The sequence below is a fragment of the Malurus melanocephalus genome, unplaced genomic scaffold (assembly GCF_030028575.1).
Source record: "Malurus melanocephalus ecotype Western Australia unplaced genomic scaffold, MMel_1.1 scaffold_202, whole genome shotgun sequence".
In the NCBI taxonomy this organism is placed as follows: Eukaryota; Metazoa; Chordata; class Aves; order Passeriformes; family Maluridae; genus Malurus; species Malurus melanocephalus.
The window spans coordinates 1,030,494-1,044,932 of record NW_026623434.1 but is presented as its reverse complement, the minus strand read 5'-3'; the positions used below and the strand labels follow the sequence as shown (position 1 = coordinate 1,044,932).

Genomic DNA, 14,439 nt, shown 5'->3' with positions numbered 1-14,439 from the left:
TTTCTTTATGAATATGAACCATTCTTAAAGAATCACTTTGGTAGACATTGCTCGAATTTCCTGAACTGTACACAACTGAAGTGTGTTCAAAACTGATAACATCTGAACTGGCTGCTATCCCACTGAGAAGARAAATCTTAGGGTTCACTGAAAATAGCTTAATAAAAAAATCTGCTCCACACTCAGAGTCAATCAAATAAAATTAAAAATAAACCAGCTGTTAGGAAATTTTAGGAAAGACATAGACAACAAAAGGGAAAATACCCTCTTGCTCCTATTGGATGAGTATGCAGGGGCTACTCTTAAAAGTGGCAAAGACACAGTTTAGAGAGGACACATTGTACATGTACAAAAAAAAAAAGGAGAAAGCGGGCTGGCATGAATTGCTATCTCTTCCAAACCATGAGCTTTAGTTCTGAAACTGATATGAACTGGGATCAAAACCAACAAAAAGAGGAAGGTCTCCATACAACAGTGTTGCCATTCTGATGTTTGATCCCTTCCTTCCCTGCATAGGAGAGATGAACTTAAACTGGAAACAAGTGAATTCAATATCCTGTTTGAAGAAGGCCTTATTTATTTACTTTTTTTTATTGTTCTGACCTTCAGATAATACCTCTGGATACAAGTTGACATATAAAACTAACCTTAACACAGAAATATCATGATCATGAATGCCGAATTTCTGCATTAGAGCTAACTGATGAAAGTGTCTTAAAGATTAATGAAGCTTAAGAAAATAAAGCTGCAACTTTTAAAACTGATTTAAAAGAGCAGCTAATATGTACAAAGCAGTTTAAGTTCAAAACCTCTCACACACAAGATGCTCAAGCATTATTTTTGTTGAACAAAACAATGAAAACTCAACTCTGCACATGTTTAAAGATTGTATTTTAATCACAGACTGAAACATCATGATTTACAAAACTGATGGTTAGATTTAAAACCAACCACTACACCTTTCTGTGGGAATGTTCCCCCCACACCCTAGCAGATTAGGGAATCAAGTGAAAAACAGAGCTGTTCACTTTTGCCTTTGGGACTGAACAGTGATTTCCAGGAYGATGACTGATGCTGCAAGCATTCACCTAAGATGCTTTTCAATGTATTTCATTTACCCAGCTGAAAGTGGCTTCTTCTAGGGAAGCCTGCTGGCTTCGTCAGAAATCCCAACCATCTTGCAGCTTTCTGTCCAGAGCCTTCTCTGCAGCTCCTCATCATATGCTACGTCAGCCGATTTTGTCCTTTCCTCATTGTAAAGGTAGCAGCCACCAGCTCCTTCCATCTCGGGTGATACTGCTGCATAGATGGTTGTAGAGGCTCCTTCCTCTGGAGTCTGCAGAAACAAAAACACAAAATTCAAGTGAGGCAGGTACAGCAGAAGAATTAAATTACCACCTTAGGACCTTAGCAGTGATGAACATCTTCACTAATTTTGCTTTACACTTGTGGTCCTTACGCAAACCTGAAATTTGCAATAACAAGAAAGTCACCTATTSAATTGAGAGAGATAATTTCTACAACAGTTCTATTTTAAAATAGCTTAAAGCCAGAACAGATATATGGAAAACTCTGGTCCATTTTTTCAAGAGTTAGTCAGATGGAGCATACAAAATAATCGATTTAGTTTTCACAGTCAGAGCTAATAAACCCAAAAGCAAGCACAAATATTAAAATCCTACTTTAATTATTCATTCTGCAAGGATGAAAGGGTCTGTGCTSTGCCTTAAGAAGATGAAGGCTATGCTGTACGTGCAATGTGTTCATTGYATCAACAATATGACACAAGAAAAGAATCATGGAAACCATGACAGCAAATTAAGATTCTGCAGTTCAGTCCATGCAGCAGGTAAATGAGGGAATTAAATTTTAGACAGAGCACAGTTATCAGAGTTCTGCTCTGTCATAAAGCAAAATGGTGAATGATCTATAATGTCTGATATACCATGAGTATAAAATGAAAATTAATAAGTGAAAAGAGTGATAACTCCTTTCATCCTGAATATATGCAAAACATCTCTATTTTGCATTCAGAAAGATCACACGGCCACCGCTGAAATTATTTCCATTATTCTAATTGAAGGGCATATTTAAAACACAACATTTGATATGCTTTGCCTTTATCAGTGATATAATTATGATCAATGCCTGCTAGATAGAAATGCATCACTTTGCAATCTTTGCAGTCATTATCTGAGGTACATCACTGAGGTCTTGATGCTCCTCAGAGCTTTGTCTGCAGCACCTGACAGGATGTCTTTYCCTGAAGAACTCACTTGATGAATGAGACAGTAGTGAATAGATTACTCAGTGCCTTATAAAAACTAATAAATCTAAGTAATTGGAAGTTTTTGTTATGTTTTGGATTTTTAGAAAATTGCTGTACTGCGAGMTTCTGTCTAAAATCACTTTAAAAAWGCTCTTTTACCTTGGTTATTACCTTATCCTTCTTTATCCTAAGGAAAATAGTGCTAATCACACCCAATGCATTATGAAAATAAMATAAATGGCATGTACAATTCTTTGCTCACATAGTGGCTAATATAATGATCAACTATGATGCAATATAAAATAATACTGTAACTTAGCAGAAGAAGGATGAATATGAGCATTCATATTTTATACAACTTATTCTGGACAACAGAGAAAAGTCTTTTTTATTACTGTTGTGCTCTACTTTAAAATAAATAGTGACACAGATAAACCATTACTTAATGTGACGTTTCACTGGACATTATGTTCCTGAGTTTARCAACTCTCCAGCACAAGCAGGCATAAATGTCAGTATTGATGACTCCCAAATCTTAATGACAACAGTTCAACACTAAAACGCTTTAGAAGAATTTTCTGTGGGCGGAATTTCTGTGATTATGTTCTTATAAGCAGGGCTCTCTGAAGCCTCAGATATGGTCTGTGCAGATATTATTACAGCATCAGAAATACCACATTACCTCTGCTGATTCAATGGGAAGGTTCTCCCAGAGTATGCAGGATTTATCAACATTTTTACTTTTTGATCTTGTCAGATAAGTTCCCCACCAGTGGGGATCTATACCAGGAGGATGATCTAGCACTGGAGCTGTCTTCCTAGAGACCTGGTCTTTAAAGTCTCTTCCAATCCCAGCCATTCTACAGTTCTAGAAATACGTTAAGGAAAACAAATTTTTCAGCAGCAGGGCATGAGTTGCTCGTGTATGACTAGCAAGTTGTCTCATTCCATCTTCCGAGTGCTTAATTAATACTGAAAGTTTTTGTGCTCCCTTTCTTTAGAATCTCTTCATTGTTTTGGCATGTTTTCTGTTTCAATGAAAATAAAAATTAAACCCTGCACCAGGAGCACCGCGGCCTTCCTGCTGACTATTTGTTTTGAGAGGCTGGAAGTAAAGCACATTTTGCAACTCCACCTCTGGATCCTGTCCATACCTAGTGTGACAGCACTGCACATCCACAGTCAAGACTCCTGGGAAAGCGTTGGGTCTGCTACACACCCACAAATCAACTGCAGCAAACAAAGACACACAGACACATGCAGACATCCTGTCTGTGCACAGTGCCTGAGGAACTCTTGGGAAGGACGAAGCTGGCAGCAGGTTGCAACAACTGCAGCAATTAATGAGCATCTGGACTAGGAGCAGAATGAATTGTTCCAGCAGTGGCAGACTCAGTCCTGGTTGACAACTTTTCTTTGAAGAGYTTTTCCAAAGCCCTTCTTTTACCCCATCAAAAGATGAGGAGGAACCACAAAGTTCTTGGAAAATAAAATGGCCACAAGCAGGACATACTGTCATGCTGTCAAAGCAACACATCTGATCCATCCTTTGATGCCAGAGGCTTTCTAGGAAGAAGAGCACCTGATAAAGGGCCAGAGAAATCACCAGCCACTGGGCAAATACATTAACCTATAAAAACCTCAGAATTTTTGTCATGGTGCTCTATATCAACAAGAATGAGTTCTCATCGTTGGGATCCTGAAGTATTATACCAAGACCTACAGGTAGACAGGAAGTAATAACATATATAATTTAAATCACAGGGGAGGATTCTTTACACATTGCCAGTAAAAAATCCTTAAAAAACGGTAACAGAATAATATATGTATATATAGAATGAGTAACATCTTGTTTATTAATTGCCTGGACTTGCCCTAAGAGAAAAGCGATGCCTATAAATTGCACAATGCTTCTTCACTCTTCAGTTACCAACTTATTGGTGCTGAACRTTTTTTAAATTGGATTTTTGTTTACAAACTCTTATATTATTAGTATCCAAGGAACTGTAATTAATGCCTTTGTAACACCAAGTAAAACTGATTTCTGCTTAACTTCTTCCTAATGAAATTCTRAACCTGTTATTCCTTTTGTTTGTAATAGTATTGATCACATYTTTACTTTCTTTTTCMATTTACTATATGTTYGCATTCAACAGTAAATAAAAGTCTGATTGAAATTGCACATCCTTGCTTTGCTCATGGCATGTATAGGCTGTGGAAGGAGAGAAAAGACAGCATGTGACCAGCTTACTTAAGCAAAATGCAGCCTACACACACAAAATGGCATTATTTTGGCAGTATCTGTTCCCAAAGTAAAAGCTTTTTTCTCTTTACAGAAGCTCTGATATTTATTTTTTTTAATATTCAATAATTATAGCTCATCAAGAAAGAATAATTTTCCTCAGTATGAAACGGAATATTCTCTTCTAGGAAAACTGGGACAAGTGCTAAGAGGGTTTGTATTTCAGTTTTCCTTTTTTAGGACTTGCTAGTTCAYGCATTTTGATCAATGCAATTCTAAGTGACATATAATTTTGTCCGTACTGGGTGCTAATGCTTGCAAAATGTGTTAGCTGGTAACAGCCAGTCCCTACAGCCATGTCGCCATGAAATGTTACATCCTTTCCATTTTTCTAAAACTGGACGAACAGCTGGAAACTGTTAACTCTTTGGAAATCATGACTCTTTGGAAATCACGTGTCTGCATCAGTTATRCATGATGGCTTTGTGGTGCTTTCCATGATAATCCAGGTACTAATCCACTTCCAGCTTCACCTGAATTCATAGCTCAGAGTCCTGGGTAGACAGGTTATGCTCATCAGAAACCACAAAACAAACAAAAAAAGAAAAACAGACAAGAGAAAAATAAATGAATAAGCTCCTATAATTCCTCCTCTGTAATCCATTCACTTCCTCAGCACCACTTTCAGCAATTTCCAGCAAACAGTGACAGCTGTGCTGTGTGTTTTAAACACTGTGACAAAGAGCTTGAATGGGCAGTGTGCACACACTTCAGATTGTACTGGCTGACAGAACTGGCCATGGGATTGCAAGAGCACCAGTGATACAAATCATGGTATCAGGGGACGTATGACTTTGGAATAGCATCCCCTCATCCCACTCAATTAGAAAAATGGTATTTGATTTGTATTTCATGACTTCGGGATTCTGCTATCTCGAGAGATGATAAGGTTGGGCAGAGCAGACAGAGAGCAGGAAGCAGCTGGCAGTGACTGACATCACAGCTGAGCTTTGAGGGACAYGAACAAGAGGTCAAACAGTGAGATGTGCACACAGGACTGTCTGGTAAGCTGGCAGGTCACTTAATGCTGAGGAAAAACATGTTAAAACACCTTAATCCCTATAATTTGTGCTGCAGGATACATCAAGTATTGATGGAATAACCCCCACCAGCAACTTTAKGTAGACTGCTGTAGGAACTCTCACCCACAGTGGGTTTATAATGCTAGTCCTACCTCACTTACCATCTATTCTATCATGCACTTCTCAGTTCATATGGGAAATCTCCTCATGAGCTGATGGTTTTGGTTTGGTTTTTTTTTTTTGACACAGGTGTTCATGGTGTCCACCCTGTGGCTTTGCTTTTTAAAATGAGTTTCCATCAGGCTGTTCCTAGAATGGGTAAAAAAAAAAATCCTGGTTCCAGCTAGGAAGATGCAGAAAGCACTGAACAGATCATCTTCTGGGCTTCATCATTCAGGCCCTTTTGCCTGTGTTCCTTCACTTTTCTCAATGATACTTATTCAGGTAATACTTCTTCAGTGTTTGTATATTACTGACTTGCTTCTGGACTGAAAGATTCTGCATATGCAGAGTTTTCTCCCTTTTCTGTCTTCCTTCAGGAAAGACAATGATCATCTGGGATCCCTGAACAGTACTTCACATATACAGAGTAGGGATTAGCAACAACAAAGAGAACATGAAATCACTGTTACTTGGCACAGTAAAGWCTTTCATCTACTGGGTGGCAGTTAGTGGAGGGGTGACATCCACAATGCACTGCTTGACTCACAAGAACAAAGGCAAACACAGAACATGGAATAGTTTGAAAAATTTCAGAACCAGGGTAGCTGGGATTGTGTTGCCATGAATATCGAAACAAACAAGCTTGTGAGAAACAAATTACCTGTGTTCTAGGGTGCACTGATTACTATGATCTGYGAAMCASTGAATAAATTCAAAGMCAGATGTTTTGGGAAGACACCAGGTTACTCTGTGGTACAAGAGTCCAAGGTGAAATAACAACTGCTGCTGTAGTGCCACAGCCTCTGGGTGAAGAGAGGGGCTTTGTTCAGTGTGCGTTGTGTAACTTGCACTGTCTAGACCTCCTAACGTGATCACTGCTTTGAAAATTCCAGACAAAAAGTAATCCACTGAAATGCTGAGTATGGAAACAAAGGCTAGAAAGGAAACCATGACGCAGGCGTGTGGACGTGCTCAGCCCCTTTGATMAGCAAGGCTGGAGCAGCTGACTTTGTGTCCTGGTGAGACCAGCGGCCAGGACCAACTGCCAGGTCCCYAGGAAGCCAAAGCTGCCAGAGAAGTGTGGCAGCACAGCCTTTCAGCAATCTCTGCTTTCACTCAAAAACCCTGCTTTCCATCTGCTTGCTCCCTTTCCTTCTAGCCTTTCATATGTCGCTTGCTATTATGCTATTTCTATCCAATTTCTGCCTTGATAACARACTAGAAAGAGACAGAGGTATTTTATTGAATATACAGCTCTCCCTAGATACCCAGTCAACACCATCAAATTAATTTCTCTTCAATCCCCAACTGATGGAAATGAGAATTCTKTAACAAATTCAGTCCATAATAAGATTCTTCAGATTTTGTCTCTGAAAGAAATAGAAGAAATGGCTYAGCTAAAATGTGAAGCCTTTCTCCTGACAATGTTGTGGCCACAGTGAAATAATTTCTTAATCAAAGATATAAATATATAATAAAAGATGAAACTTCGATGAATTAAGAACACAAAGCAATTTTCACACTAAAAATGTATCAAAATTTGGAAGAAAAGGAGCTTTTTATAATATGAATAATTCATGACGATTCAGGGGAAAAGAGAATTTTTCTCTCAGCACAGGATACAGAGAGAACAGAAGCAGAGATAGCTGGCAAACAGACACAAAGATTATCAAATCCTGAATCTCTTTTTCTTTTGAAAGCAAATTTTCTTGGAAGACCTTAAAAAAAACATGTACACAGAGAGGCTGGAAGTCCCATCTTATCTTCACATCAGCCCCTGCATAGGTGGCTGGGATGCCTGGAGATAASGTAGACCACTGAAGAAAGGAACTGTTTTCAAAGGACCATCAGGACCACCCTGTTGCTCAGGGAGCCAGAGAAGCAGGGGTGGGCCCAGGTTTGAGCACCTCGTTCCCCATTAGTCTTTTGAAGGAGTGGGTGGTAGAAGGTTTTAATTGGTTTTGTGTCAGAATAATGCCTTCTGAGAAACCCGTTTTGCTGAAAAATGACCAAGTAGCTCTACTCTGAAGCCATGGGATGAGTCTTGTAGCAGATCCAAAACATGAGAAAAACTTTCTTGAGGAAGGCAGCAGCCATGACTCTGAGACCTCTTCTTCTAAAGCAGCAGCTTCAGGCCTGGCAGGTGCCATGGTTTTGGCTGGAGTAGAGTTAATTTTCTTTACAGTGGCTGGTATGGGGCTGTGCTTTGGRTTTGTGATGAACACTGGGACAGAGCCAAAGCCTTTTCTACTTTTCTACTGCCACTCTGGCGAGGAACTTGGGGGTGCGTGGGAGGCTGGGAGGAGTCACAGGTGGGACAGGTGACCAAGTGATCAAAGAGTATCCCAACAATATGACATCATGCTCAGTGTATAAATTTGGGGGAAAAAGAAGGCAGGATATTTGGAGTGATGACATTTGTCTACCAAAGTCACCTTCACTTGATGGGGCCCTGCTCTCCTGGAGATGGCTGCTTGCCCATGGGGAGCAGAGGATCAATTTCTTCTTTTCCTCTGTGTGTGTGCACAGTTTTTGCTTTCTCTATTAAATTGACTTTATCTCAACTCAAGAGTTTCCTATATCTTACCCCTGCTAAGTCACACTGGTTAGGCGTAGTGAGCTGCTGCATGGGGCTTGGTTGCTGTGTGGTGTTAAACCACAACAACAGGACATCCTCAGTTATCTCAAACAACGTGAGAAACCTCAATTCTCAGGCAGTTGGATGAAGCTCCTCTTGGCTGGCCAGATCTCTGGGCTACACTGAAGAAAATTCCATTGACTTCAAGGAGCAGCTCCAACAGTGAACTCACTTGTAGTTATTAGAAATAACTGTACATATCTAAATATTATAAATAATAATATATATAAAAGTAATAAAATTATATTTGTGTGTCTTAATTTCAAGCTGCATCTCTCTCTGGTTAGAACTGCAATATAAGGTTGGTGATTTGAGCAGGAGCTTGTGGATCCATACTTTGTATTTTCTAAGATATTGAATGGAGAGCTATAAGAACAATGTTCACTTTTAAGCAATTTTGAAATGGAAACAAGAACCCAGCTTTACATGACTGAATTTCAGCAGGGACTTGAAACTTTGGGTCAAAGTCATTAATCATAACTGAGTCCTTTATTCATTTTGTCAAGTGCATTGAAGAATGTTCCTTTGCCTGGAGGTTGATCCCCAAGCTTGCTCTGCAGCAGACAGTGATGTCTTCAAAGTCAAAACTGAGATAAATTTTCAGCCCCTGAAATCACATTACACTTTTTACCTCACTCAGCTCCGTAACAATATGCAAAATGTGACAGAGAGGAGCCTGCTGCCCCAGACACTTCATAAACATCCAACCAGGGACAATCACTTGCTGGAACATCCAGTCTCTAGGAAAGAAGGCAGGCAGTAAGAGGCACAGAGAGCTGAGAAAGTACATGTTCTTCACAAAATACTGAAGCCTCTTCTGGGAGTGTGGCACTCTGGTTAATGAGCTCTCTAGAAACCAAGYGGTGTCCTGCAGCTACCTGTTGTTGAGGATGCCTGAGCTAAATCGCTGAGAATTGTCCTGGATATCCTGACAWAATCTGGAGTTTTCAGCAACACATCTGTTCACAGACCCACATGAGATTTGTTGAAACAAATGTGCAGGTCAGAAGAGATGAGCAGAGAATGAATCTCCTAAATCCTAACCCTGATGACTCCTGCTCTAACCTGTAACTCGTTTTCTGTGATTGTACAGAAAAATGCACAATTTATTTGTTTACTTCCAGCTTAAATTTTCAATGCACTATTTTATGTATGTATCTGACCAGTACATGGGTCATCTTTAGTTTCTTGAACTCTTTCAMATGAAGATAGATTTTGGCAATCAAAACAACAGAGCAAAACACACAGAAGTATTTGTGTTTGAAGTGGTGGCTGCATTTTTAGCAGCCCCAGAGAACAGGACACACAGCAAGGCTTGAGATGATGAAGATGATGCTCCTGAGTCCACATATCTCTGAACAATTTATTACCTGCCTGCTCATGCAGAGTAAAATGTCTTTGCTGGCTTTTGGTGAAAACACAATATTTTGGGTACAAGATATATGGCAGCTTCTGACTTGTAGCCCCCTACCATCATCTCTACATTTTTGCTTACTGTTTAATGTTATATTATATTTAATATTATTGTTCTCTCTTTTTAGAAAATAGAAACTGACACATCTCCAACTTCACAAYTTTCTTATAATGACTGCTATTTGTTTTTTAATTATCATAAGCACTCAGGATGGGCATGGAACTCCTAAATATTTAAAAGAAAACCACAATATAGAAACCCTTTATGAACTATGATGAGATCAAAAAGCATAAAAACTRTACAGAACACAGACAAAATGAAATAACCCAAAATTACATAGGCCAGCAGCTATTTTACAGYCTCTTCTGTTTTAAATTGCAACAACCCCCATTTTGCACCCCAAAGAGCAGCAGGGCTATTTCCAGCTGTGAGCTCAGCCAGGTGGAAGCTGGCAGAGGGTGGCTGCCAGCCTTGGTTTCTCACCTTCCCATGGAGGCATCTGCTGAAATCAGGATGGTGAAGGTGTGAGGGTGCAGAGAACATTTCTTCCCCAGGACTTGCTAGGGCCATATGCCTGCACTGCCAAAGATGAGGACCAGAACTAGTGAAGTGCACAAACGGACCCAAAAGGACACAGGGTTCAATCCCAGCCAGCAGCCAAGCCACTTACTCCCCTCCCATCCCTTAATGGGATGGGGAAATCAGAAAAAGATAAAACCCACAGTTTCTCATTACCCACTGACTGTGGCCCACTCAGTCCCTGAGCAGCAATCAATGTTCCCTGGCCAACTCTCCCCAGTTTATACAYTGAGCATGATGTCCCATGGTGTGGAACATCTCTGAGGGCAGTTTGGGTCAGCTGTCCTGGCCATGTCATGGCTTCTTGTGCATCTTCTCACTGTGGAGCAGAGGAAACTGAAAAATCCTTGGCTTAGCGTAAGCACCACATAGTGACAGCTACATCAGTGTTGTCAATATTATTCTCATTCTGAATCCAAAACTGTAGCAGCTGCTAAGGAGGAAATTAATTCTACCTCAGCCCAAACCAGAACAACCATTTAACACTGTCCATGTCCCAGCTGCTCTGAGTTTCTGGTTTTTATAGCGTTATTGTGCTTAAATTACAGCTTCACAATATTTCCCAAACTGAGGGGAGAAAGCCCAAACTGGAAGACAAATAAAAGTGGTGGGGAGGGAAGGAATCTTATTCTAGAAACATGTTTCACATAATTCCGGTTGCTGGCAGTTTCATTATTTAATCTTGAATGATAAGTGAAAAAGATATAAACAAGAGGCTTAATTTACGTCTGTCTCTAATAAGGTACCATAAAGATGGAAAACAAGAAGACTAAACTTATTTTCTGTAGTTCTTTTAGTGGAAGACTAGGATTAGGTGAGAGTGGCTCTGATTTTCTAATATCTTTTTAATTGATATAGTAAACAGAATCAGTTAGTTTAAGTTAGTAATTACAAGTTTTACATCCTCAATTTTGACCAAGGAGTTCAGGGCTTTTCTGTTTAAGTAATAAAACCCTTGAAAAATTACAGTTCTCGTCATTTTAATTAAATCCTACTTTWTCAGGAAGCAGCTTGTAAAAATAAGTTAAAAAATAAGTTATCTTGTAAACAGAACTATCATTTCCCATTTTCTAYCACAATTCTATCAAATTGCTAAAGTCATAAAATAACAGATAAATTCTGAAACCATACGATTATGGAGCTGTCTATACAGCTTATCTTCTCAGTTACTCAAGAGAARTTCTAAATTTAAAAGCAAAGGCTACATTCAGTTGCAAATTGACATGTCTGAATGCTTACCAACCCACCAGAATCAACTGTTTTTTTACAAAATAACTTAAAATGGAAATTCAAGGGAGGACTGAATGTGATTATTCAAATCAAGTTTTTTGTTGTGTAGACTGAAAGTGAATTTAAGCTCTGCAACTTAAATCCYTTTGTTTAAATCAATCAACCCCAGGGCTCTTTACTGCTCGCAAAGGAATCTATTGATGGCTTTAACTCAGAAGAGACCCAAAGAACGAGTATAACTTTAGACAGCCAAAGAGTGCCATTGATTTCAATGAGATTAGTCTCTAAAACTGTGTCAGACAAGATGTGAGGCATCATATCTTTAACTGTGGAGCTTGTTATGGAGAGAGCAAACACGCAGACRCTCAGCCACGCAAATGTTTCCCAAGGTCTGAGACAGAAGCAAAAAGCTTCCATCTTGGAATTAATTATTCAAGAGTTTAAGCCCCTCACATTTAATCAGCTAAATGGTCTGAAAGAAGGGCAGGCTGATGCTCATAATGCATAGGAGATGTAAGCTCCTGGAGAGGTGATAGAGCTATTCATTTGCAGGGGAGCTAAAAGAAAAACAAGTGTCAGGTCTTACCAGTGGAACAGATAAAGGAAATCATCAAAGCGGCATGCACTTAAAACTGTTAACTACTGGTAAGTAGAAAGACCCAGACTATCCAGTGAAGTTGTTAAATTTAATATCTAGGCTTATTTCCAAGTGGTTTTTGTAAACCTTCATTAAAGTAGCAGACGGAGTAAAAAAGAATGTGTAATTATTGGAAGAACAGCACTGGATTTGGTGACAGATGTGGTTCTTGCCATGTTCTTGTTTCCTTTTCTGGATGACAGAAGTCATAGCAGAGGAGTCACATTGCTGTACATGTGACATGGCAGACCCCGTTCCTGTGTGAATGACTAAGCTGACTGTCCTGGCCTTTGCTGCAGGAGGAATTGGTTCAGGTTCCAAAAATGAAACCCATAGTGAATGGTCAAATCTCAATAACTGAAACAGGACAATGAAAAACTGGAAAGGAGAAATCCCTTTCACACCCAAAGTCTTTCCCCAATAAGTTATTAAAARTAAWAMCAACAAACAACAAAAAAAAGTTGYGGGGCAATGTGTTAATAATCCCAACAGCCTTCTTCTTYTTTCTTTCTAACTTTCTAAGTTTTCTTATTCTTTTTATTTCATTTTCAGGTAGTTCCTGTCTCTGCACAGTTTCTTAGTGGGGTTTTGATACTGGACTAGTTCAGGGCTTAGACAGCCATGGCCCAGAGATTTGTGCTTGCAGAACTATGAACAGACAAAGCAAACCAGCAAGAATTAACCTTTTCTTTTCATTAAGCTCCCCAAGAGAGWTCCTGTTGCACTGGAATTCATGGGGCTTTTTGACATAAAGGTTAGAACAGTTGTTTAGGATGGGAAATAAATCCAGTGAGGTTTTGTGGTTTGATGAATACATGTTAGTGATTCATCTGGTGCTGAAATAATTCCCTTTTGTTTAGGAAGCTCGTATTGAACCACGCTGTTTGGTAATGTCATTTTGCTACACATGTCCTTTGGCATCGACAGTTCAATCAAAGAGCACCCCCACAACTCACTCGCTCACTGGAGGTGATACTCTGCAAGCAATGAAGCTCCAGATGATTAAATTTCTTCTTCCCAGGAAAAATTCCAGCTGAATTATGCAGGGCAGTGCTATGGTTTAAGGAACTGCTTTTAACTCATAAAAGCACAGGCTGAGGTGTGCTGAGAGCTTGAACACRAGTGCTGAGTGCCTATCCCAGCCCTCCCCTCTGCCTCTCCTGCCCGCACAGCCRCTTGCTTAAAATTCTGCTCTTCACCTGCAAGTCTGCACAGCTCTGCAGYTGCCTTTTGTTATTTAACACGTACTTCACAGTGGAATTGAATTGTTCCAATCAAGATTAGGTTCTGTTGCTCTATGTGGTATGCAAAGCATGTCTGCAGACAAAACTTTCATCCATTTCTCCACCTGCCTTTTCATCGTGCCCCAYAACAATCTCACTGATGGTCCCTATGCCTTTTTATTCCCTTTTCTCCAAGAATTCCTAAATRCCTCTTGCCAGGCCCTCACTGCAGACTCACTGAGAGTGGCTGCTACATCGACATGCCACTGGCTCAGATCCCTTTTTGCAGCCCATATGCCATGTGAGAAGGGGATCAGGGCAGGAGGGTGTCCCAGGGCAGCACCAACACTTGCCCTCCTCAGATCACCCAGCCACGTCACCGAGCACTTTCAGAAACCAAAAAGCAGTAAAAAGCAGACTTCAAAGCATGAGCTCTTGGGGTAGATGGTTTTTACCATCTGTGGTGCAAACAAAGGAGCAAGCCCAAGCTTTTTCATCATAGAAAAAGGAGAGGGAAATAGTAGGTTAAACCTTGTCAGTACATTGACCCAGCCAAATCTGACAATTCAGGAGAACCGGTGGGTGCAAAAGCAGTGCCGAGCCCCTAAAGCAGATCAGCAAACAAGGCTCCTCTTTGCAGCAAAGGAGTGGTGTGACAGAATGGTATACTGTTAGATGTGTGGGGCTGCAGTAAAGGATTGCAAGTGCAGCCAGTCCCTGGCCACCAGCATCAGCCACAATCCCTGATGTTCCTTGGCCCTTGCCAGGGTTTGGGACACTCCTGAAGCTGGGGGAACAAGCTGCAAAGTCTGCTTTACTCTGCACATCTGCTGAGCTGTTGTGGCTATAAGGGTGCCACAGTCTAAAAGCAAGAATTTCCAAGCAGCACACTTTTTAATATAAAAATAATCTAAATGTTTGTATTTTATCAACTGCATAAAYTCTTTAGTGTCCAAACCATAA

General features: G+C 40.1%; 1 protein-coding gene across 4 annotated transcripts in view; it reads right to left on the bottom strand.

Moving 5' to 3' along the window:
- Positions 1 to 810: 810 nt before the first annotated feature.
- DHRSX (dehydrogenase/reductase X-linked) overlaps positions 811 to 14,439 on the bottom strand; it is a 200,881-nt gene continuing 187,252 nt past the window's right edge. The window contains exon 8 of one of the 4 annotated variants that reach the window (XM_057373581.1): positions 811 to 1,336. In XM_057373581.1, coding sequence (XP_057229564.1) covers positions 1,139 to 1,336 — 198 coding nt within the window. In that variant the 3' untranslated portion in view covers positions 811 to 1,138. The remainder of the gene's footprint in view (positions 1,337 to 14,439) is intronic. The other 3 variants (XM_057373585.1, XM_057373583.1, XM_057373582.1) reach the window with 3 other exon arrangements.